The 23,364-nt window shown below is 45.6% G+C and overlaps 1 protein-coding gene across 2 annotated transcripts in view; it reads right to left on the reverse strand.

The window, feature by feature from the left end:
• Positions 1–23,364, reverse strand: part of NRXN3 (neurexin 3) — a 1,051,320-nt gene that overhangs the window by 381,128 nt on the left and 646,828 nt on the right. The window contains exon 1 of one of the 2 annotated variants that reach the window (XM_086748181.1): positions 2,529–3,568. The exons of the other annotated variant lie outside the window; for it this stretch is intronic. Within the exon in view, the coding sequence (XP_086604307.1) occupies positions 2,529–2,772 (244 nt within the window). The 5' untranslated portion in view covers positions 2,773–3,568. Of the gene's footprint in view, positions 1–2,528; positions 3,569–23,364 lie in introns of those variants that run through there. 2 annotated transcript variants of the gene reach the window in all.

Raw genomic sequence — 23,364 nt, forward strand, 5'->3', positions numbered from 1 at the left:
GGATCCAAATTCCAAGGGCCTTTGTCATGCAACAGCGAAAGAAAACACAAAAATAAACCATTCGTGTGTTTACAAGACCAGCTGTCTTTGTGGTCCCTTTCCCTCTCTCCCCCCTCCCCTCCACCTCAGTCATGGCCAAAGGGGGTTTCCATGCCAGCTTTGCTACATGGCACAGGAAAGGAAAAAAAAAAAAATCTCAGGCTGGCTTACGTACCAGCCTGAGCTCCCCTAGCTCTCCATTTCCCTTGATTCCCTACTGCAATGAGGACACAGAAAAAAAAGCCTATCTCTCACTGAAGTTGATAACAGCTTTTGCTTAGGGCTCTTAAATGAGGCTTTGCCGGGTTTTCAGGGCAGATGGAAAAGTCATCAAGGAGTAAAGAACTATAATTTCTTGACTGGGAAACAGACTGTGGACTCTCCCACAGACTACTGCCTGCCTTTTACACCAAGGCTAACCACTATCACATTTTGCGACATCCTTCTCTGTTTTCCTCGCAAGTGACCTATAAGCCAGACTTTGCTATCCCCTTGCACCATAGGAGCACTCAGCTACAGAAGTTTATCTGTCCAGGACCAGAAGAAGAACTGGTGTTAGAAATGAGAGAGAGAACTGGCTGGAAGGAGAGAGGAAGGGAGGGGAGAGCCCTGGGACAGTTGGTTGAAATGCCGCATGACATGGCTGCAGTAGGCGCTAGGAGAATGTGCTGGCAGGGCTGTGTCAGGGCTACAAGGATACTGAAACCTGGAGCGTCATGGATAAGCGCTCGGATGACCAGCAGAGCAGTCTGAAGAGTTCAAATGGCACGGCGATGAATGGACCTCCAATTAAGGCTGTAGGTTGTAGAAGGAGCTCGGTATTGTAGTTCTGAGCTGAAGCGCAATGGGCTGAGGAATAAAGCCAGGAGGCAGATGCTGCGGGTCACAACTGAGCACCAGCAGAGCAGGGCTGTGCTAGCAGGAGGTGCTTTGGCAGAGCTGCTGGAGGGCACGGGAAGAGAGTGGCTGGGAGCACCGCAGGGCAGGTTGCCAGTGCTCTGGCAGCATGGCAAGGGGGAGCCCAGGGTGCTGCAGAACAGCACTGCGCTGCAGAGGCCAGGAGTCAGGACTGAAATGGCGCTAGGAGAAACAGTGGAGCTGGAGGTGCGCAGCCAGTTCTGCAGATGCCAGTGGCAGCATCCTGTCAGCCTGTCACTCTCCCACTTCTATCCCAAAGTTCGCATCCACCCCAAAAACCAAGAGAAAAACATTCAGGCCCCACACGGGAAGGGAACCAGTGCCACACCAGACATCAAGACCATCTGTTAAGCATCACCCATGTGAAACTCAGTTATAGGTTATTAATCATTAGCAGCAGGAGCCCTGTTATTTGCAGCAATACTCAAAGACCGTGCGAGAGACTCCCTACTGTGCTCAAGTGAGGGATAGGAGGAATCAGCCAGTCCCTACCCTAAAGGGTTTCCAACAGGAATAGCTAAATAAAAAGTAAACTGTGAGGGAGAAGGGAAGAACTGGGTATAATGGCAGAGACTTTAGTCACCCTTCCAGTATATCACTACCTTTGCCTAAAAGGTGGCAGAGCAGAGCTGCTGCGGCATTCACACCTTGGCCAGACCTGACCCTGACCTGCAGCCCTGCATGGAAAGGGCCAGGCCCTGGCCTGTCAGCCTGCTTGCCCCAGCTGATGTGGCTGAAGGCAGAAACTAAGGGCCACAGGACAGAGAAGAGGGTAAGGCGGAGATGAGAGGGAGCCCCCACGTCAGCCAGGCCTGGACCAACTCCTCACAGGGTGGGGGCAGACTCAGGAGAGCTGGGCAAAAGGCAACGCTGGTCCAGCTGCTGAGCATTGCTCAGCATTCCAGGGCCAGGATGCTGGCGGGTCCCCCCCCGACCCCCTCTGCCCCTTGTCCCTCGCTGCCAGAGTGGAAACCCACTCCCTATTATTTCCTGCCCCTGAGTTTCCCGGGAAGCCACTGCCAGGCACTAAGCAGGGAGCCGGGAGCAGGGGTAAGGAGACCTCGCCTTTTCCTTTCTGCGCTCTGAGCCATCCGGCAACTTCACCCAGGAAGGCTGCGAGAGAGCAGAGGGTGCCTCCCTCCAGGCCCCCCGGACGACCCTCCCGCAGCGGGGCCCCTGGGGAGAGTTGCAAGGCCCCCCCCCCCAGCCGCCGCCACCGCACTGGGACCGGGAGCCGGCGATCGTCTCTCGGAGACCCCCAGCCCCAGCGGGGTGGGAGCGGGTACCCCGAGGTGCTCGGCGCTGCCGCGCAGCAAGGAGCGGCCCGGCCCCGCCAGCCCCCATCCTCCCTCCCGCTGGACCACGCCGGCCGGGGAAGTTGGGTCTGGAAGCGGCCCGTCCTCAGCCCTGCGAGGGGAGGCGGAGAGGAAAGGAGGGCTAACAGCGGAAATATGAGGGGCCGGGAGGACCCCCCACCCCTTCCCCCGGAGTCGCAGACATCGTCCCTGTTCCCCCTTTGATGCTCCAGCTGCTCTGCAAAAGGTTAGAAAGAAAGAAGAGCGGGAACCCACCGTGTCCTCCGCGGAGGGAGACAGGGGAGCGGTAGATAGAGATAGGCACAGAGTGGTGCTTGCTGCCGTGGAAGTGATGCTCATACTGAGCCTGAGATACAGACGAGGAAGAGGAGGCAGAAGAAGCCGCGTTAGAGGAACTCCACACAGAGCTGACGATACATCCCCAAAAGAGGGAGCACATCCACAGGGTCCAGGTGGGGCGGCGTCCCGGGCAAATGCTGGGGTCTACTCTCAGGTGCATGGTCAAGGCACAGGACACCTACAGACGGGTGGTCTGAATTCCAGCCAGGGAGAGAGGAAAAGGTTCATGATGCCAGGGGACCCATGCGAGCGGAAAGGAGAGCCGCTTCCCAGGCTCTGGGGTGTGCGGGCGTGTTCAAGAGGCAAAGAGACAGCGTGTGTCTGTGCGGGAGAGCGGGGAGGGGAGGGGAGGGGGAAGGTTGGTAACCGCACACAGGAGAACAAGACGCGCCGTTTCCCAGGGCTGGATCTACCGTGCCAGGAAGCCCGCGGCCGCGCCGAGCCTCCAGGAGAGCGCAGGAGAGCCGCACATGTCAGCGGGAGGGTCCCGCAGCTTGCACTTGTCAGGTTCCTCCAGGATCACGGGGTCCTTGAGGACTTTTCCCTGCCTGCGATCCCTGTCTCCCACTTGGCCGAGAGGGACTATTGAAAACGAAAAAGAAAAAACAAGCCAGAGACCCCAGGTAAAATTTTTGGGTTTTTTTTTTGTTTGTTTTGTTTTATCCGAATTCCAGGGGGTTTCTGTTGCTTCTCCACTAGCAAGTGTTGCAATGCAGAACTGCTAGGCACACGCACACACACACACAGAGAGAGAGAGGTCTGGGTTGTTATCCTCCTTCCACGGGATCCAGGCGACCGAGGGCTCAAGCCGATTAACCCTGCGCGGCCGGGGAGGGCAATGCCAGGTGTTCCCAGGCAGGTAAGCAGGCGCGGAGGAGATGCCAGAAGGCCGTGCGGCGCGGGTCCGGCGGGGCGCGGAGTGGCGCGGCGCGGAGCGGAGCCGGGGGCGGGATGCTGGCGGCCGGCGCGCCAAGTGCGAGCAACTCGGCGGCGCAGGTGAAAGCGCAGCCGGGGCGGCCGGGGCAGCGGATCCGCGAATGGGCGAGCCGTATGCAAATGTCCCGGCCCCGGCCAGCCAATGAGGGCGGCGACATCTCTCCGCAGAGGGACTGGCTGGCTCCGGGGGGAGGCGGAGCCGGGAGCGGCACCGCCCCCGCCATTCATGCGCCGGTGCCTTACACGCGCGCCCGCAGCCCCCCACCCCGCCGGGCGGGGGGGTTGGGGCCCCGGCCCCGGCGCAGCCCGCCCGGTGCGAGGAGGGGGTGGGCCTGCGGGTGGCGGTGGCTCCGCTTCCAGCAGCGGGAAACACCGCGGGCCCCCAAAACTGTTCGCAAAGCACTTCCCACGGGCACCTGCTGTGCTCCGCGGGCCGGGGGAGCCGCGGGGGCCCGAGCTTGGCGGGACGTGGGCGGCTGGGAGGGGGAGCGGGGGTGCAGCCGGTGCTCGAGCCTCTGCCGTCCCACAGCGCCGCGCTTCCGTAACGCCGACCCCCCTGCGCCCCCCCGGCCGAGCGCTGCGAGAGGCAGGGCAGACTGCGCTCATTAAAACCCCGTACTGCCCTTACCTACTTTTATATATATATATATATATATGTATGTATGTATGTATATTTAAAATGTCCTGCAACAACAGGCTGAGTCCAAACGTATTGCACTTATTAAGAATATTAAGTATTTGCACTTAATCCTTGGAGAGGGAGGAAGCGCTGCCAGAGTTTGCAGTCCATAAATTAATAAACACGGTATCATTCTCCAGTAAGTTATTGCCTATCAATTTGCACGGCAAAAATCCCCAGCCACACCGGGAAAAGCAGGCACCACCGGTGAGGTGACTTATGCTAGATCGCTCAGGGGGTCAACAAGGAGCTTTGGAAAAGGAGCCAGCCAGCCCCAGGACTCCCCTTGCACTGCACTGCCTCCCTCTCCTTTGTTTATTCATTCAAACCAGAATAAATTGTTCATGACTGTGGGCTTCCTTATTTTCCCCTCCAGATCCATGTTTGGAGGTGTGCACACGCAACCCTCAGAAACCCGCTTTGCTCAGTTCCTAAGTATTTCCCTAACAGAGAGATACAATGTTTTCAGTCATTGATCTTGATTTGGTACAGCACATCAGCGAACTCGTAATGATCAGCCCGAGTTGCACGCCTAGAACTTCTAGCTGAGTGTGATATGCTTGTAATTTATTTTCTAGTAACTTATGTTATAGTTTAAATGATCTAAATCAGGGGCTAGAGCAGTCAGAAACACTCCAGTGTTTTGCTGGGTTTAATCAATGATTTGTGGATAGTAAAGCTGTAAAGCAAGAATATTACTTTCAAATTTATCCAACATCTGCCACCCAAGAATCTCAGTGTGCTTTAAAATCTTTTATTAATGAAGCCATTCAACAGCTTTAGGTACTACTTTGCCATTCTGCAGATAAGGAAAGAGGCTCAGAGCCGGTGAGCCAGTGAGTGACTGATAGACATGGGAACTGAGCAGAACAGACACTGAGATTCTCCGTCTTAACCAGTACATGCAGTTAGTATAAACGCTTGACGGATTTGGTGGCCATTTGTTAGCCTTAAAGTGTAAGTATCAGCCTTCCTCCCAACGGGTCACACAACCAGAGACAGGGGTGAGTAACCTGTGGTGCAGGCTGGCAGATTTGCAGTGCCATGCACCAGGCACAGAGACATTTTATCTCTGCAAGACAACTGTTCCTGGCTCCGAGTTTTGTTGAGGAAAGTGGAGTTGCTGCCATATATGCAGCAGGATACCCAGAAGGATCCTGTCTTCAAGAGGAAGCCTCCTCATGCTCCTAATTGTACTTGGGAGAGGAGAGGAAATGTATCCTGGTTCATCCCTCTTGAAAGGCTGCTGACCCATGAGGATGCTGCTGGCATCCACCTTGAATCCCTCACCTCAGAAGTCCTGACTTTCACCTCAGTCCACAAAGTACTCTGAAGTATTTGTTGCGTAGTTAAACTGTAGGGGGCCTGATAAAGGGGAAAGGGGGAAGGATGTGTATTACATACACATCACTGAACAGTTTATTTGTAAAACACAGAAAATCTGTTCTGAATAAATTTCAGACCCAAGTAGTTATCAAGAATGCAACAAAGATCTCCCTCCCATCATTTAATTTTCTTTTTCTCTGGCTACAGAGAAGAGGTCAAAAAGGACAGAATATATCACACATTACCGGATCAATCAACTTAAAATGGGACTCCAGATCTAAACATTGAGGACTCAGTGCTGCTTCTCCAGAAGGCAATGGTGGAAAACTCATTCATTTGTATGGAAAATGGATGTGTTTCAGGAAGCATAATTCTAGAGGGAAGAGCAGGGGAACTGAACAGATACACTGCTTGCCACTTTCCTGCAACTATTCACCCTGTTGGTGAAAGAGAAAAAAAGAAGAGGGACCTTCGTTCTAAACTATGGTAGCATCCTCAGAGTCTTACTTCCTTTTTAAGAGTCTCACAGACCACCTTTCTTCTCTGTACCTGAGCTGGTTCATGCTGGCCACCTCTTGGGCTGCCGTGGGAGGCAGAGCCCCACAATGGACAATAAATTACCTAACTCCAAAACAAATCACTGATCCTTTCCTCAGCTTGCTCACTCTGCCACTGACCCCTTCCGACATACAGAGGTACCAGGTTAGGTGCACGGGACATACGAAGATGAGCATCGCTTTGAACTGCCTTGGCCATAGACAGAAAATGTATCATAGCCCCTGAGCAGGAGAAACAGAGAGCTGCTGTGTGTGGTCCCTGTGCTGAGAAATTGTCCTGTCAAAGTTCTGCCTACCAATCTTCCTTTGCTACAAACCATTGGGTAAACCACCTTAGGCAGAAAGGAGAAAGGCCAAGAGAACCTATCTGTACGAGTACAACAAAAAAAAAAATTTTTTTTTTTTTAAAAAGGAAAAAAACTGGGAAGCTGGCTATAAATACATCATAGGGTTCTGGTGACACCGTAAAGTACTGGAACTTCACTCTGCCTTGCTTTATTAGGTGTCGGCGGATGTATTTACTGCCCTGTAATTCACAGGTGACTCATTTATTTAGCAGCACCACTGCAGGAAGAGGGCAGATTTCAATTGCAGTTTCCACCTCTTGGGTGGCAAGGGGAAGCATATAGTCAGAAGTGAAGTTTCAACATATTATTCCCACGAGATTTACTTCAAAAGAGGCACTGTAATTTTCCTATTAGTTTAGTTCATCTAGTGTTTAGAAACACTATACAGTGTTTCTAAATGCCCTTGCATGTTCAGAACTGAGATGGGTACCGTAAAGGATAATGGTTCCCATCATAAGTTGCTCCCTACAGATATGAGAAAAGTAGTCTTATTTCTTACATAGATGTTTCTTTTACTACAAGAGCAGAAGGCCACCATATTCTGCAGAAATGACAAATAATAAAGCAATTGTTTCTGAGTTTTAGAATCCCAGAAAGAGAGCTTTTCCTGGCTTAGAGCCCAGGAAAAGTGTGTACTCTACCTTATCTGTGTCAGCAAGTACAACTCTCTATATATTTCCTATTAAATCTTAGCTGTTAATTACTTTGCTGCACTCAAAAAAGTCAGCTCTACTCTAAAATCACAGATCTCTAAAACTGGATCCAAAGGGGAATCTCCATTAGCTCTTAGCAATTCAGAGTGACTGCCAGAGAGGAGAGCCCTGACTCCACCTAAGAGAGGCTAACGAGGCTCAGCCTTAGCCAGTGCATTGCTATATAATAAGGTTAAGAGAATAAGGTCAGCTAGAACAGCCTGTCACCCAAAAGCTTTTTCTAGAATGAACTGTTTCTCTCGAAGTTCAAAACAGTCCCCTTTTTTTTTTAAACATACTTTTCCAAGAACAAGAAGGAGAGCAATAACAGGTTCTGGTTACGATCTTAAAATAGAGGCTTAAATAAAATAAAATAAACTAGAGAGGATCGCACACTGTAGAGAGTTTAAGACTGGCATATAGACACAATTGTCTTTAGCAAGCTACTTCAAATACTGCTGAGGACAGCAGTGACCAAAATGCTGGTAGTTCCTCAGCACTGCCAGCAGAATTAACTGCTCTGAGAACGGTCCCTGGTGCCCCACTGTCCTTGTCATCGCTGCCTCTCTGCAGGCAGGTGAGACCCAGCGGCATCACAGAATTGCCAGTGGCTGCTCATCCAGAGGGAAAGGGAAGGGTTGCTCCAGAACAGGGCTGACCACGCACACAGCTGCGGTACTTTTTTCTGCGTATAACCAACTTGCTGCAGCCTCTGTAGTTCTCGGTTTTATTCTGTACCTTTGGAAAAAAAGGGTACTCTATTCTCAGGGTTTCTGTGCTTTTCTTTAGCATCCAGTAAGTCCAGTTACCTACAAAAGTTGAGGCATATGCCTTACATGTTACCAGTGACATAGGGCAGGTCTAATTCTCTTTTCAGCTCAGCTCCAAGGGACCACAGTTCGCTAGAAGCAAGAAATACAGGAGCTTTGGAGTCTAGTTTTGTTCTCATTTACGTTGCGGTGATTAAATTCAACAGAGCTAGTGGATTGACATCAGTGAAGGGAGCTCTGACCCTTAATGTTCATTTGTGAGAAGAGAAATGCAAGCTGATTACAAGCAGTCACCCTGGGCTAGCAGTAAGCTAGCTGAAAGCAACAGTAACCACTGGGAACTTCGACAGCAGATGAGGGACACAAATTCAGATCTGTCAAGTGTCCAGTTTAAGGGCCAGAAATCTTGCAAAGTTTAGACTTTTTGAAATTTCACACCTACAGTCATATGTTAGTGGAAACAAACAAGAGCAAGTGTGGTGGGTGACACAAATACAGAAATAGATCTCATTTTGATAAGCATTAATCAATCATAATTGGCAAAAACCTCTGTCAGAATTTGCTAAAGCAAACTGACAATAACATGTTAGAATTGGGCCTGTTTACTAGGTAACATATAAAGGACAATCCAGTGTACTCAGCACTATGTAAACTAACAGAAACAGAGAGTCCCTTCCCCAGAGAGGTTACAGGCTTGCTGGAAAGGCATGAGCCAATATATGTTGGACCTGCTTTATGAGGGAACAGTACCTTTTTTGGCTTAAGTCTACTAGTCTGTGGGCCTAAGAGAATGGAAAGGCTTAGATACTGGTAACAGTGGCTTCACACAGGAGCAACTGGTGCAACTGCCTTCAGCCTTTCACTGAATGTGCCACAGAGAAACACCCAGCTACCTGCACAGGAGACCAGCAAGCATCCTCTCTCCTAAAGCTGCCTCAGAAACTAGGAAAAGATCTTTCTTACACTATGGACCCTCCACCAGATCAGTAATTACGAATGTGCTTTGTGTTAAATGAAGGATGCCTAGGTTTTGTTTACTTCAACTACCATGAGGAGCTCCTGCTAGTCAAGTGCTCACCACCTCCACTTTTGTCTCACAAATACTTTAATCCCTGCCCCTGGGATACTTTATCAAAGTGGGCTAACTAGGTTCCAGTCTGCCTGTCAGCAGTGTGCAGCAGTGTGCTGACAGGCAGGCTCTCATCTCACAAGAGAGAACTGACCCTTTGCGGCTGCAGAGCGCTCTCCTCCAGGAAGGCTGGCACTCCGTCTCTCTGTTTTACTCTCAGCAGAAGCTGGGCTCAATGGCAGCTGCTCAAATCTTGTCAGGCAGAGAAACAGAACCTGCTTCTACTTCTTGTATCATTTCAGGCAACGTGACTTTTTATCAAAGGTCTGTTCAGGCTCAGAAAAATCACAGAAACCAGAAGACTGGCAAAGTTTGAAGAAATCAGAGTTGCCCACTGCTCAACCTTAGATAGTTATTCAATCACCAGTGAAGGAAAGGAGCCTGATAGTTTAATTTTCTGCCATTTCTGTCACAGAATTCACACTTCAGTATCTCTACTACCTACGTTTCACTAAGGATACCAGAATAAAATGATAGTGACCTGTAGCATGTGCTTAGAACTGATGGCCATCATTCATAACAGCCCCTTCTTAAAGGCAGATGACTTTCTAACCAACTCTGCAATTAGCTTGATTTTATGTAGAGCCAAACTGATCTCTAGCATAACTCCTAGCAACTGATACTATGGATGCAAGTAGCTGCTATGTTCATGGAAACAAAAATATATGCATACCTTGCTCTCCCTATGGATGGAATCAGTGTTGGAAAGTCTAAAGTGAAGGCGAACAGCCTGTTCCCAGGCGAGGTGTGAGCCTTGCCTGGGATAAGACACTGCTGCAATCCCTTGCCTCTAATGACTCTCACAGCAGCAAGAGGTTAGACACATCAGCAGATCACACAGGAGGATGTGTGACCTGCTGTCAGCTTGGCTGTATCTGTTCTGTAGATATAGATTTAGATCTCCGAGGTCTGCCAGTCCAGCACCTTACACACTAGTGCTAAATATTAGCACTGCAGAACTAACATTTATGTCACTAATCCTTAGTGTGGAAAAAAAAGAGCTGGGAAATTATTTTTGAAGAGCTCTCAGTTATAAAACTTAAACAGTATCCAAAAGGCTGAAGTAGAAAGAGACAGGGAATAGACAGAGTTAAAATATCTGCTGCGATAAATAAGGAACTTTAAAATTTTTACCCCTGAGAGCAGAAAGGAAACTTTTATTTTCCTTTTGCACTCAAAGAAATCTTGTCTGACCCAGAAAGAAAAAGCTGGAGAAACCATTGCTTTTGCTCCTTTAAACTGGCTTCTGTGCTAATGAAAAGCAAGCTCTCTGAGCACAGGCTCCCCTCTGCTTCTCTTCTCTCTTCCACCTATCATCTTGCTTGGCTCTGGTCTGTAATCACCTGTTCCTCTCGCAGCAATAACTGCCAGGTGACTGGTGTTTGCTGTAGTCTCCCGACCACCGAAAAAAAGAATCGAAAGAAAAAAAAAAGAAAAGAAAGATGTAGGGGGAAAATCTGTCAATGACACAAGTGTCTCACTGCCAGGCAGACAAAGAGTGAAATGTCTCCTGTGGCCAAGCCTGCTCGTGTGGGAGCTGCTGGTAAGTGTAATTTCCCAAGATGTATACCCTGTCAGTGTGCAGAAGATGAAGAGAAAAAGAAGGTCAGAGCAGCCAAACCTGAAAAATTGTGAGGACAAAAGACGACACTGTGAGGAACAATTCTTCTGCTTTTAACCCTGAAAGAGCCCATGCCGCATGGTCTGTGGCAAACCGACTTACTGGCTAAGGCATAATGAACAGTAAGACCATTAGATGGCTTTCTCCTCACCCAAAGGAAACAGTCATTTTTACATGCAGTGCCTGTGCTATACAACCTGCACAGGGTGGTATATAGTCAGTATATAGTCCAGTTGCTCTCAACCACAGTAGAAATGAATTTTTTTCCCTCCAAGTAACTAGGCTTAGAATAGACAAGACAGCCAGGAACTTCAAGAGGCTATCTAGTCCATCTCTGTGCTCCAAGGCAGGATAAACTTTGCATACAACATTCTTGGTGATGCTGTCTAACTCACAATGATGAAGAATCAATCCTCTGTAAGCAATATATACCAGTGCTCAATTTATCAACATAATTGTTTTTTTTCCCTTTTCACAAATCTGCTTTGGTCAGAGAAGTGGCTTGTGATAAATTACAAAAGCATTAATCAGGATATCATTAATATTAGCTTTTCTTCTGCCCAGGTATAAACGTACTAAAATATTGTAACTAACAGCAGTATATAATATATTGCACTGCTGTGATGGTATATATAATCATTTCGGTAAGTATGTGACCAAAATGACCACCAACTGGGCAAACAAGATGTGGTTAGTTGCTCATAGGAGGCATCCAAGTAACAAAAGTTGCAAGAAAGGACAAGATAAGCATAAAGGATGCAAGGAGGCAGCGCATCCTGCTGAATACACAAGAAGCATGTCTGAGAAAAAAGAAAAAGAGAAGCAGTGCTGTTAGCAGCTGAAGATCCCACATTTGGGAGGGTGAAAGTAGCATTAAAACACCAAGTATGAAAAGGGAAATTGGATACGGAAGACGACAAGCCAGCATCACTTCCAATTTTTCTCATCCTTCACTTCTTCTCACCTCTTCTCCTTCTGCAGCTAAGACTGTCAAGGACAGTAGCTGTCAGTGTATAGTATAGCGAATCAGCTCCACGGTACTGTATTGTCACAACTAAAGTAGAGCTCTAACATTTTGTATATAAAGTAATAATTAATTGTAATGAATGAGAATTAACCATTAGCATAAAGTGTGTTGCTAATTGATGAGTTCAGTAAAGTTTCATTTTAAAGTTTAAAATTGACCTGATTTATCAGTCTTCTAAACATTCCCTTCCTAGCAATCTGTAATTCTCTAACACACCTGTACCTACACACATCTTCAGTTGCAATATTGCGGTCTGTTATTTCTTGCCCTATCATAGAAGAAAGATTATTTCCTTCCTCTTTACAAATATCTTTTATATATTTGAAGACTTCTGCTATGTCCCTCCTCCCTAGACAAGGACATTTGCTTATTATTCCTTAGAGATCCATGAGTTTTAGACTGTGCTCATTACTGCTGGTTTCCTAGAAACCTTTTCCAAATATCTACATTTTTCTTGAAGTGCAATGCCCCAGACTGGATGCAGTCCTCTAGATGAAGTCTCACGAGCACTGCATACAAAAGAACAATTATTTCATGTATCTCAATTGATGATACTCTTTCTTACATTATTTGTAAGATGTTTGTCCCTCTTGCATAGAAGGAAGACTCATATTAGCATCCTGCCAGTTTTATATTCTATAACATGGAAAATATGGCTAAGCCCTGAGCCCATGGGTTCCTAGGCCTTTCTCACTGAGATTTTTAAAAGGTTTTGCAACTTTCAGAAAACATGGTTTAGGTCACTGTAGCATTACACTGGGATGGGTAGTAGTAAAGCATCAACTACCTGCTCACTGCCAATATATTTAGTACCGTTGAGGACAGGCCCTGGCTTCAAGGTATGCAACACACCCACACAAACAAATCAAACAGATGGAAGCAAAATACCCTCCATTTGTGGCAAGCAATCAGAGGACTTACTGCAACACTTGCTCTCCAGCAGAGAAGCTCAACAAAAGCACAATAATGAGAATAAATGTAAGGAGCATGAACTACTTTAAAAACATCTCTCTCTTTGTGAAGCACCGAACTCTCCTGCCATTCCCCAGGGCCTCAAAACTCCACTCCACTTGCACAAGCTCCTCCAGCACTGCAGGTCTCCTGAGACACGAGCGGTTTCCTTGTCCTGTCAAATCCTCCGTCTCGCCTGTGATTGCCCACGGATGCAAAAAGCCTCCTTTCTCAAATTGAACACTTCCCTTTACCCAGGACCCTTGTCTCTCAGCAAAACGGGAGGGAGTTTGTGTAGGGAGAGGCACCCAGCAGCAATAAAACCCCACTGGAGCTGCAAAAGCTAACACCAGAGCAAGTGCAGACATCAGAAGTACAACAGCTTTAAGCACCAGGCAGCCGTGAAAATCGGGAAGTGGAAACAAAGAATGTGAAGGAGCAACACGCTCCCTTACTGATAGGCTGTATACAGCAGATAAGACGTAAACTGCTCCCAGCACGGATGTGCTATTTATTGGACAGGACAGACACAAACTTCAGCTACTCATTGTTAAGTGCCAAGGGAAAAGCAAACGAAAGGGATGCAGGGATTACGTTTAAAGGAGTCACATGCATACAAATACATGTGCATGCACATATGCGCACACACATATTTCTGCTTCTCTCTCCTCTGTATCCTCTTTATCTCTTCCTCAGACTGTCAGCCAGGGACAACAACAGAAGAAACTAGAATAGGGGGAAATAGGGAAATGGCTGTGTAACTCGTAGAGGGAGTTCACTTGAAGAATCACACTTCCTTCTGAACTTCTGGTTGGTCATACAAAAGCCATCTGCACTCTGGACCAATTAATCCTTTAAGTCATCCCTTAAGTTATAATTAGGTGTGCTGCACAGTTTTAACTAGATATCACGTTTCACCTCCCTCCTCTTTTTTTCAGTCACCAAAAGTGAGCTCTCAGGATGGCAACACAAAGTCTGTCATTGACTCCTCCATGGTACTGGCAGAAGTATGGTGGGTACTGTGAGGATGAAAGAAAACTGAGTGGTCTTCAGGATGACTAACTCTGAATCATTTTGCTGCTGTCTTCATCTCTGCATTCTGATCTCCTCCTGCACAGAAATCTGAAGGCAGCTGTTCTGTGACAGCTCAAGCTACCAGAAATCTCCAAAAGAGACAGAAAGCAGTATGTGATCAACAGAATGATCAGATACACAGGTGCTCTGTATAACACCTTTTCTTGCACTAAGATGCTTCTTACCCACCACCAGCCCCTATACTAGATGTAATCCTCAAATGTAACAGCAGGCAGATAAAAAGAGGGCATCTGATATTCTCGGCTACCTGAAAACACGTTGTTCCTCAAGCAGCAGAACTACAGAAATAAATGAGTAGAAAATGAGGCTTCATGTTTCCCCTTTGTCACTCCGCCCCATTCACCATAATAACATCACCACATCACCCTCAGTTCCCTCTGAGTTCTCTCGCACTTCCTCCTCTGGTGTGCTCAGATGTTTGTCATATGTTCCTACCTCTCTGTAACAGCTTTCGTTTCCTTCCCTCCTCATGTCTTGCTTTGGCTGAGGAAGAGGCAGCCTGCGTTGTGGCAGGTTCAGAGCTGCAAGCCTACCAGCTGGTGGACCAGCCCTTACACCTCAGCAGGGACAAGGAACAAGTTCTGTAGGAATTCGGTATCTTTGCAGCTTCAACACTCCTGTCAAATGTAGTGGTTGCTGGCCAGACAACCAAAGGGGCAATGGCCAGACAGAGTGATTGCAGAAGTTCTTCTTAGAAAGCTAGATTGAAATAACACTGTATTTCTAGACTAGTATGGTATGGCCTGAAGTGGTGTGACAGTTCAAGTTGCAGGATGTCAGCTTCTCACTATGGGCTGTATTGCAAGAAACCTTTTGTAAAAGGAGTCCCAGAGCCAAAGATTATGGTATGAGATGTGGATGATTCCGCGTCTTAGATCTGTACTACTTATATATGGTAACAAAGCACGTTTTAGTTAAATAATGACTGAAATAGCAGCTCTAGAAGGAAACCTTCAAAGGTGAGTAATTCTGTGCCACTTCGATCTCCACTGGAAATGGGAGATTTCATCTAGCGCTGGCAATAGGACATAGACTGGCTAGAACACAAATGCAGGGAGACTGCCTCTTTTCCCCATCCACAAGCATCATTTTGGTGTCAGACACTAACTGAACAGAAATTGCACAGGAAAGAAAAATAAATTACCCGATGCAGTTTGAGGTAGCAGGAAAATATTATGCAAAACTAAATTTCAAAACTGGTATGGCAGCATGTTTCTAACTTCTACTGGGGGAATAGGTGCTGTCTGAGGGGAGCCCCCAAACCATCTGGCTATTTGTGGGTTCTATGAGACTATCTGATCCATCCCCCAAAATACTGCTGAGCTTTAAAGAACTTATTAAAAAAAATTCATCTAAAGAAATACATCCCTGAAAAGCTTCTGCTTTCAGAAGGACAGAGGACAGTCTAATGTTTTGTTTTGCTTTTTCCCAGCAAGCTATATTGCAACAGATCACTCTCATTATTGGGTTTTGTTAGTTACAGGCTGAAAACAATACATACCCAGATGTTCATACACAGCTTATAATACCTTAGGTTACGTAACTCACAGTGAAAAAGTTTAAAGGGTTGAAATCAGACTAGACAAAGCACTGCGACTAGCCCATGCAACAATCCCACACCATCCAAGTAGGACAGCTGGCATTTAACAGGTATTTTTACCTCCATCCATCTTCATTTTTCTCCCTCTCTATCTCCCATTTTTGTAATTGCCCATCCCATCCTGCACAGGAACACACACAGGCTCACCCACTCACTCCCATTTCTTCTCTTGCCAAGAAGAGCATAGTGCGTGGGATTCAGTCATTTGTTGTCCACAGAACTTCTGGTGTGTGTCTCTCTGAATAGGTGACATCTGGAGGAGCTAGATGCTACTTATACCCTTCTTAGCACAATCAGATGCTGCTAAGGAATGTGAACAAAATGCTTCATTTTAAAAATATCTTCTGTTACCCCCTCTACTTCTTTCCAACAGGGTTTTTTGGGGATTCACAGTCCACCACATAAAGTGATCAGCTTTCAAAGCCATTGATCTCGGGGATGCAAAGAGACGAATATAAAAGTATAAACTCATAACAATCCATTACTTCTGCTGACCAGCACTCACTTCTATAACATACTTACTGTTTTTTAGAAAGAATATTTTTACTCTAGAACTCTGCTGCAGAGATAGGAACACAAATCAGGAACCCATGGTGGCATTCAACTTCTAGACTCCCTCCTCCCTCTTCATTATTCAACAGACATTTTAATTTTTATAGTGACTAAAACGGGTTTCACGGACTACAGATTTTCTAACTGTACAAACATGTTTCATTTAATGATGGTTTCTGCCTCACAAACAAAGTCCACAATAACATGATCCTGTAATTAAAGACCGAAAGAAATGCAGAAAGGGGAAGATGTTACATTTACGTCCAGCGTGTCTCAATTTTGAATGCTTGATTTTGCAACAAAAACCAAAATCACACAGACCAGGGTTGTTGGTGGCTTTTTTAATGTTCTCTCTCTCACATATATCTATTTATGTGCATGTATAATCTTTACTTCAATGGAGTGTGCCTTCATTTGAAAAATACAGCTAGGACATCTATGCCTCAAGTCACTCAGGCAAAGAAACACAAACAGCCAGCGAAGTGACAGGTAGCACAGATGCACCAAAATGGATTAAATTGCTGTTGCTAGAACACACACATTACAATCTCTTTCCCTTTTGGTTTATTCAAGGAACCCTGTCATTCTTCTCCAATCCTTTCCAAAGTGCTCTTGTTAGCAGGTTGCGAGAATTAAGTTGACTTACCAATATTAATAGGTCTCTCTAATTCAGTAGTGGCATGTTCAGAGAATGCCACCTGCCTTCTCTTTAAGCAAAAGGTACTGAAACACAGCCAATACTTTGCCCAGCTGATTCAAAAGCTAAAATTAGACACACCTGTTTTAACAGTTGTTTCAGCAGCTGGACACTGGGATGCGGATCAATAAGATTTACTCACAGCTTTCTCCCCTCAGAGCCAATAGTGCAACTTTAGTACCTCATCTCGTGTTTAGAGAAATTTGTGTTGCAGGGGATAGTGTGAATGAATCAAAAGAGGTCAGAGTGTTCCCTATTGATAGACCTTGCTACAGTGCAAGAAAAATTGCCTATTCAGTGGGCTATGTGAGCAAGATATACTGGTCTTGATCTAATAGTATACGAGGACCAGATCTTGAACCATAAATAAGCCAATGCAGTGATAAGCTGCAGGTATCATAAAACTGCAGGCTTGTGAGGTCTGTACCCTTCCATTCACTGCAACGAGTTGTCAGTGCTGATAGCTAATGCCAGAAAGCGAATCCTGCCAACATTTAGATTACTGATCTTGGAGTAATCCAGCTAACATACAAAACCCACTTCTCTAGCATCTAAAGCGCAACTGTCCCACCAGCTGTCTTCACATTCAGTGTGCACCTTCACTGCAGAAACCTATGGCATGCTGGAAACAGAAAACACTGAGATATTATAAAAGAACTGACTGTAAAATAAAAGACAAAATAAATGAAATCTTACAGAAATTACTCTTTAAGCATTAGCTGGAGCTGTTTCCAAGCTTCTATACTGACCAAGTTGCTTGAGAATCCCAATTTCTTGTCTTAAAAGGAAGAAGCAATTTCCTAAAGTTGCTGTATTTAACAAATCTAGTTCCGTTTGCCTTTTTCTCTGAGGCAAAATCAATTTATACTGTGCTACCCAGAGCCACTTATTCGCAACCCAGTGGCAACCCTCTGGTGTGACTGTGGGACCAAGCGGTAAACAGGATCAGTGAGGTAATCTATGTCATGAAGAAGTATGTGAGAACAGGAGCTCCATGAATTTGTGTTGAAACTAAGAAAAAGACACAAGACAATTCTCAAAGTTACATCTGCCCCTGTAGTCTTAGAGTTCCTGTATAATCAGAAGCCATACATTTGTGGACATGAATGCACTCAGTTATATAAAAATAAACATCTCCCAGAGCATGTGCTTATCTGTACACTCCCCTGGAATGTGCACCTGTCTGTTTTCAAAGAAAAAACACATGCACAGTCATCCACATGAACCCAGACAGGTAACATGCACATCTATGGAAATCATTTATAACATACAAGCAAGCATGTAACCATGCCCACACTCCACAGCCAAGGGAGTGGATGCCTCAGAGTACACTGCGCATCACCAGGTTCCCATCAAACACACCTCAGATTTTCCCTTTCAAACAGAAAAGGGGCGAGGGGGAGTGAGACAACTTGGTTGTCAAACCCAGGAATAAATGCTTGTCAAGAGGATTTCTGACGGGATCTAAAGGTGCTTGGAGAAGTGGGGCCATCGCAGTCAAGCTGCACAAGTTGAACTCGAGAGCAGTGAAGGCAGAGAGAGATGGTGACACAAAGACTTTTCTCCACTGTCTTTCTGAGAAATAATGAACAAATCCTTCAGAGTGACTACTCCGTTACACCTGCTGGCCCTGCTCTCAAGTCTGTATTATACAGAAGATGCTCCTATCTTCCCTCAGATTAAATGTGCCTAGAAAAAAAGTGATCAGAGATTGGCACAATAATTATCTTTCCTCATTAGAAAGCAAGGCCTGGACCTGACTGAATATGACTCCTCTGTCAAGGCCCTTTGTGGGCTGTAATAGTATTCAGCCAACAGCAATGGGCACAACACTTCATGTGAACAAAACAAAGCAACATATCACATAATCTTGTCTTTATATTTGCTTTTTCTCTTCTAAGCCTGCTGAGAAAGGTGGGAAGGTGCCAAATTCCTTTTTAACTTGTATAAATGCATCTAAATGTCACAGAAGAGCCTTGTTAAGTGAAAAGCTTTCGAAATGTTTTTCTCTCCAATATCTAAAATAGATTGCTCTTTTTTTTTTTTTTTTTTTTTTAAATTAAGAAAGGCACAGCCTCTCAGACCACTGCCCTTTGCCATTCCTGGGGCCAGTCAACTGCGGCAATCCCCAGCAGAGCTCCAGGTGTTCTCCTGCAGCAGCATTCGCCACAGTGCAGAGTACGGCGTTGTCTGGGGGAGCCAGGAGGAAGGGTAAATATGTAGGTAAAGACAAGGCTGAAAATTCCTCCAGCTAGGGCATGAGCAGAACTAAGGGGCCTTTCTGTGACAGAACAGATGGGCTGCTTATTTTTTTTTTAAAAATGCATTTGAAGCATATTCATTTCTTTGGTTCTTTTTTATTAGTGTGAGCTTGAAGACAGTGACTGCTCCTGAAGATCTGTGACCCCAGAGGCTGCAGCACCACCACAGCCAAGGCAGTGCTGTAAAAAGGGGTGAGTGGGAACAGCTCAAACTTTGACAATCATATAGATATGACGGTTATAGATGTGCCACGCTGAGAAAGATGTGTGGTGTGGTAAATCGTTATGGGAGCTGTGTGATAACAGATGAGGCCAGACAGTACTGGCTAGGCTACAAAATGGAGAATTAGGAAGAACTGTAGAGTCCAACTGTGCTCAGTGAATCAGCTCCTTCCCCTTCAATACAACCAGCCATGGTCCTATCATCATCCCAAAGGTCACTCCTTTCTCCTCGGTCTGCCTCACTCCTTGGTATTCTCAGTCGAGAAAAAAAAAAAAAGAAATAAAAAAAAAAAAAAAAAGGCAGCTGTGGACTGTAGATTGCAGTTCTGATCTTACCAGAAAGATGTTAGGAGAAGCATTCCCTTTTGTTCTGCAGCCAAGTATAGGGCTCAGAGAAATTATCACATGCTATGGTCTGTTCAACAAACCATGCTGCAAAATGGTGTTACTATACAGCAGCAGGAGCAGAACTGCGTTAATGTATTACGGTATCCTGCACCACTGACAAGTAAGATGTGGTCCCAAAATGGGATAGCATTTAATCAGACAAAACTTATTCTTCAAGTCACCATATAATCTACAAGAACACTGAAACTTATACTGTAAGAGCAGAGTCAGCCACCAAATTTAGGAGAGCTGGCATCATGGAAGGGGAACCTCGGGTTCACTGCAAAGGAACCCTCCGTAAACAAACCCTGCGCATGATTCCACTGCAAACTACTCCATTCTCGGGCCCCTTCCAACACCCAACTCAAGAGAGACCTCCTACACTGGAAAAATGAAGTCTCACAAAGGTCATTTTCCTTTTTCATCATCTGCCACAGTCTGCCCATTCCCAAGCTGAGGTGTGGGCCTTTCCATTCCAGGCTGCAATCCACAAACTCAGGCTAGTAACTACCAGCCTCTGAAGTCCAAATCTGGGAGCTGGCTCCTTGAGTGCACGAAGAGTGAGATATATATATATATATTTATTTTTTATCATAGTAGTATTTGTTTTATTTGCCTTTTCCTTTTGGATTTGGGGAAGGGGACAGGGAAACTGGGTGTGTGTTAGCATGCTTTCATTTGTAATAGCTAGAAAATTTCTTTTCAGAAAAATTAAATGAGCAGATACAGTGACACACCATGTGCCTGCAGGAGCTCTGATTTTAAGATACACATCAGACACCAGTGGCCTCAAAATTAAATTATGCACTAGCAATAAAAAGACATCTCACATTTAAGAACCAATCAGAATTCTTGATCAGTGAACATTTCAAAATCTTTTTTCTGCAGAGGCACATCCAGGTGTTTACTAGGCAGATGTAACAGAATGCTACTTCACTGGAGCAGTGTTTAACTGCTGTGATCATTTAAATATGCATTTATTTGCCTCTGGAGTAAGAAAATGAAAAGCCGAAGTAGAGTTGTTTTGTGGCCCCACTGCTAGTTACTAGTCTTCTCATCTAGGTGAAACTTGGGTAGGCAACAGTACTCTCCCTTGCACTGCAATAGCTTTCCTAAAACATCACGCTCTGAGAATATGACTTATTTCCTCTGTCTCCCCTCTCCTGTGACCACCCACCTCTTCCCCCTCCCTTTTTTTTTTCCCCTTCCTTTTTTTTCCTCCCTTGTCTTTCCTTCCTTCCTTTCCTTCCTCTACAATGAGACAAGAAGCAAGAGTAGCACACACATAACCCCATCTCTTTACCTTGTTGCTTGCAGCATTTCTCAATCCCAGGAAACCGTCCCTTTTCACTATTGCTGGCTGGCTCCTTATTTGCATGAGGATGAAGTATGCAGCCATGCTACCCCTCCTCTTCTGCAATACCACACTCTGCTGATGACCCCAAGCAGTTTTAAAGAGGGTTATGCTTTCCCTCATGCCCTCTTGCAAGCCTAGCACGCTGCCAGGCAGCTGCAGAGTGGATGCACCGAATGCTGAATGTTCTCTGCGTGGCAGGCCCACAGGAGCTCCGAGGGGGAGTCACATCCAAGCTCCTGCAGCTAAAGCCTGGCAAAAAGAATGAGCTTTCCTGCTGCCTTGAAAATGATGGATGTACACAGCGGCTTTGCATAACCTACAGCCATATGATCCCCCACGCTGTCCCCTGGAACCCTGCACACAATATAAACTGCCATACAAATAAACATGCTCAATAGCACTGATCTTAATGCTGTCTAGAACAGGCACTGATGTAAAAGGCAACGTAACTGTGCTGCACAAGATCAAGCTCTGTTTGCAGGGTGTGCTCATATGTAGAGTCTACATATTCATATATTAGATTCATGGCTGGCACATTCAAGAGGATGGCAGGAGATAACCTGGCTTGTTCCTTTTGGATAGGATTAAAAGCTTTTACACTGGTTCAGTGCTTCTTGAGAAAAATAACCGTTTCTCCCACAGATCTCAAAAGACAGCAGGTTCCACCCTAGCTGGAAATGGCGACAACAGTCTTTCTTTTGGTACTTCTGCTCTAAAAGTCAAGTCACTTTTAGAACTCTGTAAAATTATACATATTTTCTCACCTTCTAGGAATTAATCAGATCAAATATGCTTGACCTTCTGACGAGAGGGAAGTATTAGTTTTTTTTTCTGTCAAGGCTTAGACCTGAGAGAAAAATTGAGGTCATATCCAGCAGGAAAGACCACATCACAAAAACTATGTGGTTTAACCTCAGCTGTCCCCTTGCAAAAGCAGTTATAAGAACTCCTTGGCAGTGCGAGCCCAGCAGCCCACATATGACTCACCTCCATGATGTCCTCAAGCAAGGGGTACGCATTTACAATTAGTCACATACTAAATACAATTTGTGGCCTGCTAGCAATGAGAAGGCACACAGCTAGCGAAGGTTAAGGATCAGCACATTTTTTTTTGTGTAAGTTGCGCCAGACATTCTGGTAAACCTCTGCTTTTCCTGGGGCAATGGCATGACAAGACTATGTAGTACCACTGACACCTCGTTTTCTGTATGCTTGCTAATTTGGTCTAATGAAAAATTTCATTGCAGTCACAAATACTTGGTTACATTCAGCTAAGTTTTCAAAAGTTTTGTAAATACCTTATCAGCTTCAGAAAAATTGGGGTTTGCTGCTTAATAATTTATGCCAGATTCATGCAAAATATCTAACTATGTAGTGGCAGCAAGAAGAGACCTCAGAGTCTCCTGCTCCAAAGCTGCCACTTTCGAGACTGCAGAAGACCTGATCCCCCTAAACCGAGTGGCACATGAAAACCCTAGCATGCTCTGATCAGCTCTGGGTCTATTCTGTAGAGCAGCAGAACACTCAGTTTTATTCTACAATAAATACATAACCCAGGAAACATACAAAATTACTGTTCCAAAATCCTCAACTCCACAAATTAATTGTTTACCGAATAGGAACAGTGTGTATCTGTACAATGTACAGTATCAAACTATTCCAAAAGAATTTAGTGCACAGAGTACAGAGAAAGCAAGTATTAATCACCTCCAATTTCCGAAGTGCAGAGCTGAGGCAGTGAGAGACAGAACACATCGTCAGGGTGGAGCAGTCTCTGTCCCAGACCCCAGCAATTAGACTGGATTCTCTCCCATCCTACTAACAGCAGCCACTATTATTTTTAATATTGTTGATTTCAGGCATAAACTCCTGCACAAATACAGCATAAAAGCAGTCCTTGGTTTTCATATATATATGTTTTGATACAGCCTCAAATTACATGATCACACACTACTCTCTCCGACATGACCTTTCCTTCATTCAGCACACAGAAAGAGTAATGCCTGCGGAAGGTGCTGTTACTTGATACTATGCTTTATCTTCATTGCTCAATTTGTGGTCCCTTCTCCTGCACACTATACTAATCCTGCTCTGAAGAGTAATTTATTTCCACATGGTCTTTTCTCTGGTGCCACTCAGCAAAGCACCAGACTGTTTTGCAAAAACTAATTACTTTGGACAATACCTTTCCAAGGTGATAGGCTCATTTTACAAAGGTAGAGCTCAGGAACAGGGGAATTAAGTCAAAATGCCCGCTAGTATTGAATGTGCAATTTCAGATTGCAAATTCTGATTATACAGAGTGCTTAGTACCTTATGGCACCTTACACTTTTGAAGCACATTTAGTGCTGACCTGATTGCTGTTTTCAGGGCTCAATACTGTTTCCATCCAAACTACACGATCTCAAGTCGGGGACTGGAATGCAAGGAACACATAGTTCAGGGACAGCCTGAGGAAGAAAAATATTATTTTAGTAACTTACCCAGCATCATACCATGATCCTGGGGAAGAAAGAGGGGTAGACAGAAAGGGATGTCCCTTAAT

This window comes from Chlamydotis macqueenii, chromosome 5, assembly GCF_036417535.1.
Source record: "Chlamydotis macqueenii isolate bChlMac1 chromosome 5, bChlMac1.mat, whole genome shotgun sequence".
Lineage (NCBI taxonomy): Eukaryota > Metazoa > Chordata > Aves > Otidiformes > Otididae > Chlamydotis > Chlamydotis macqueenii.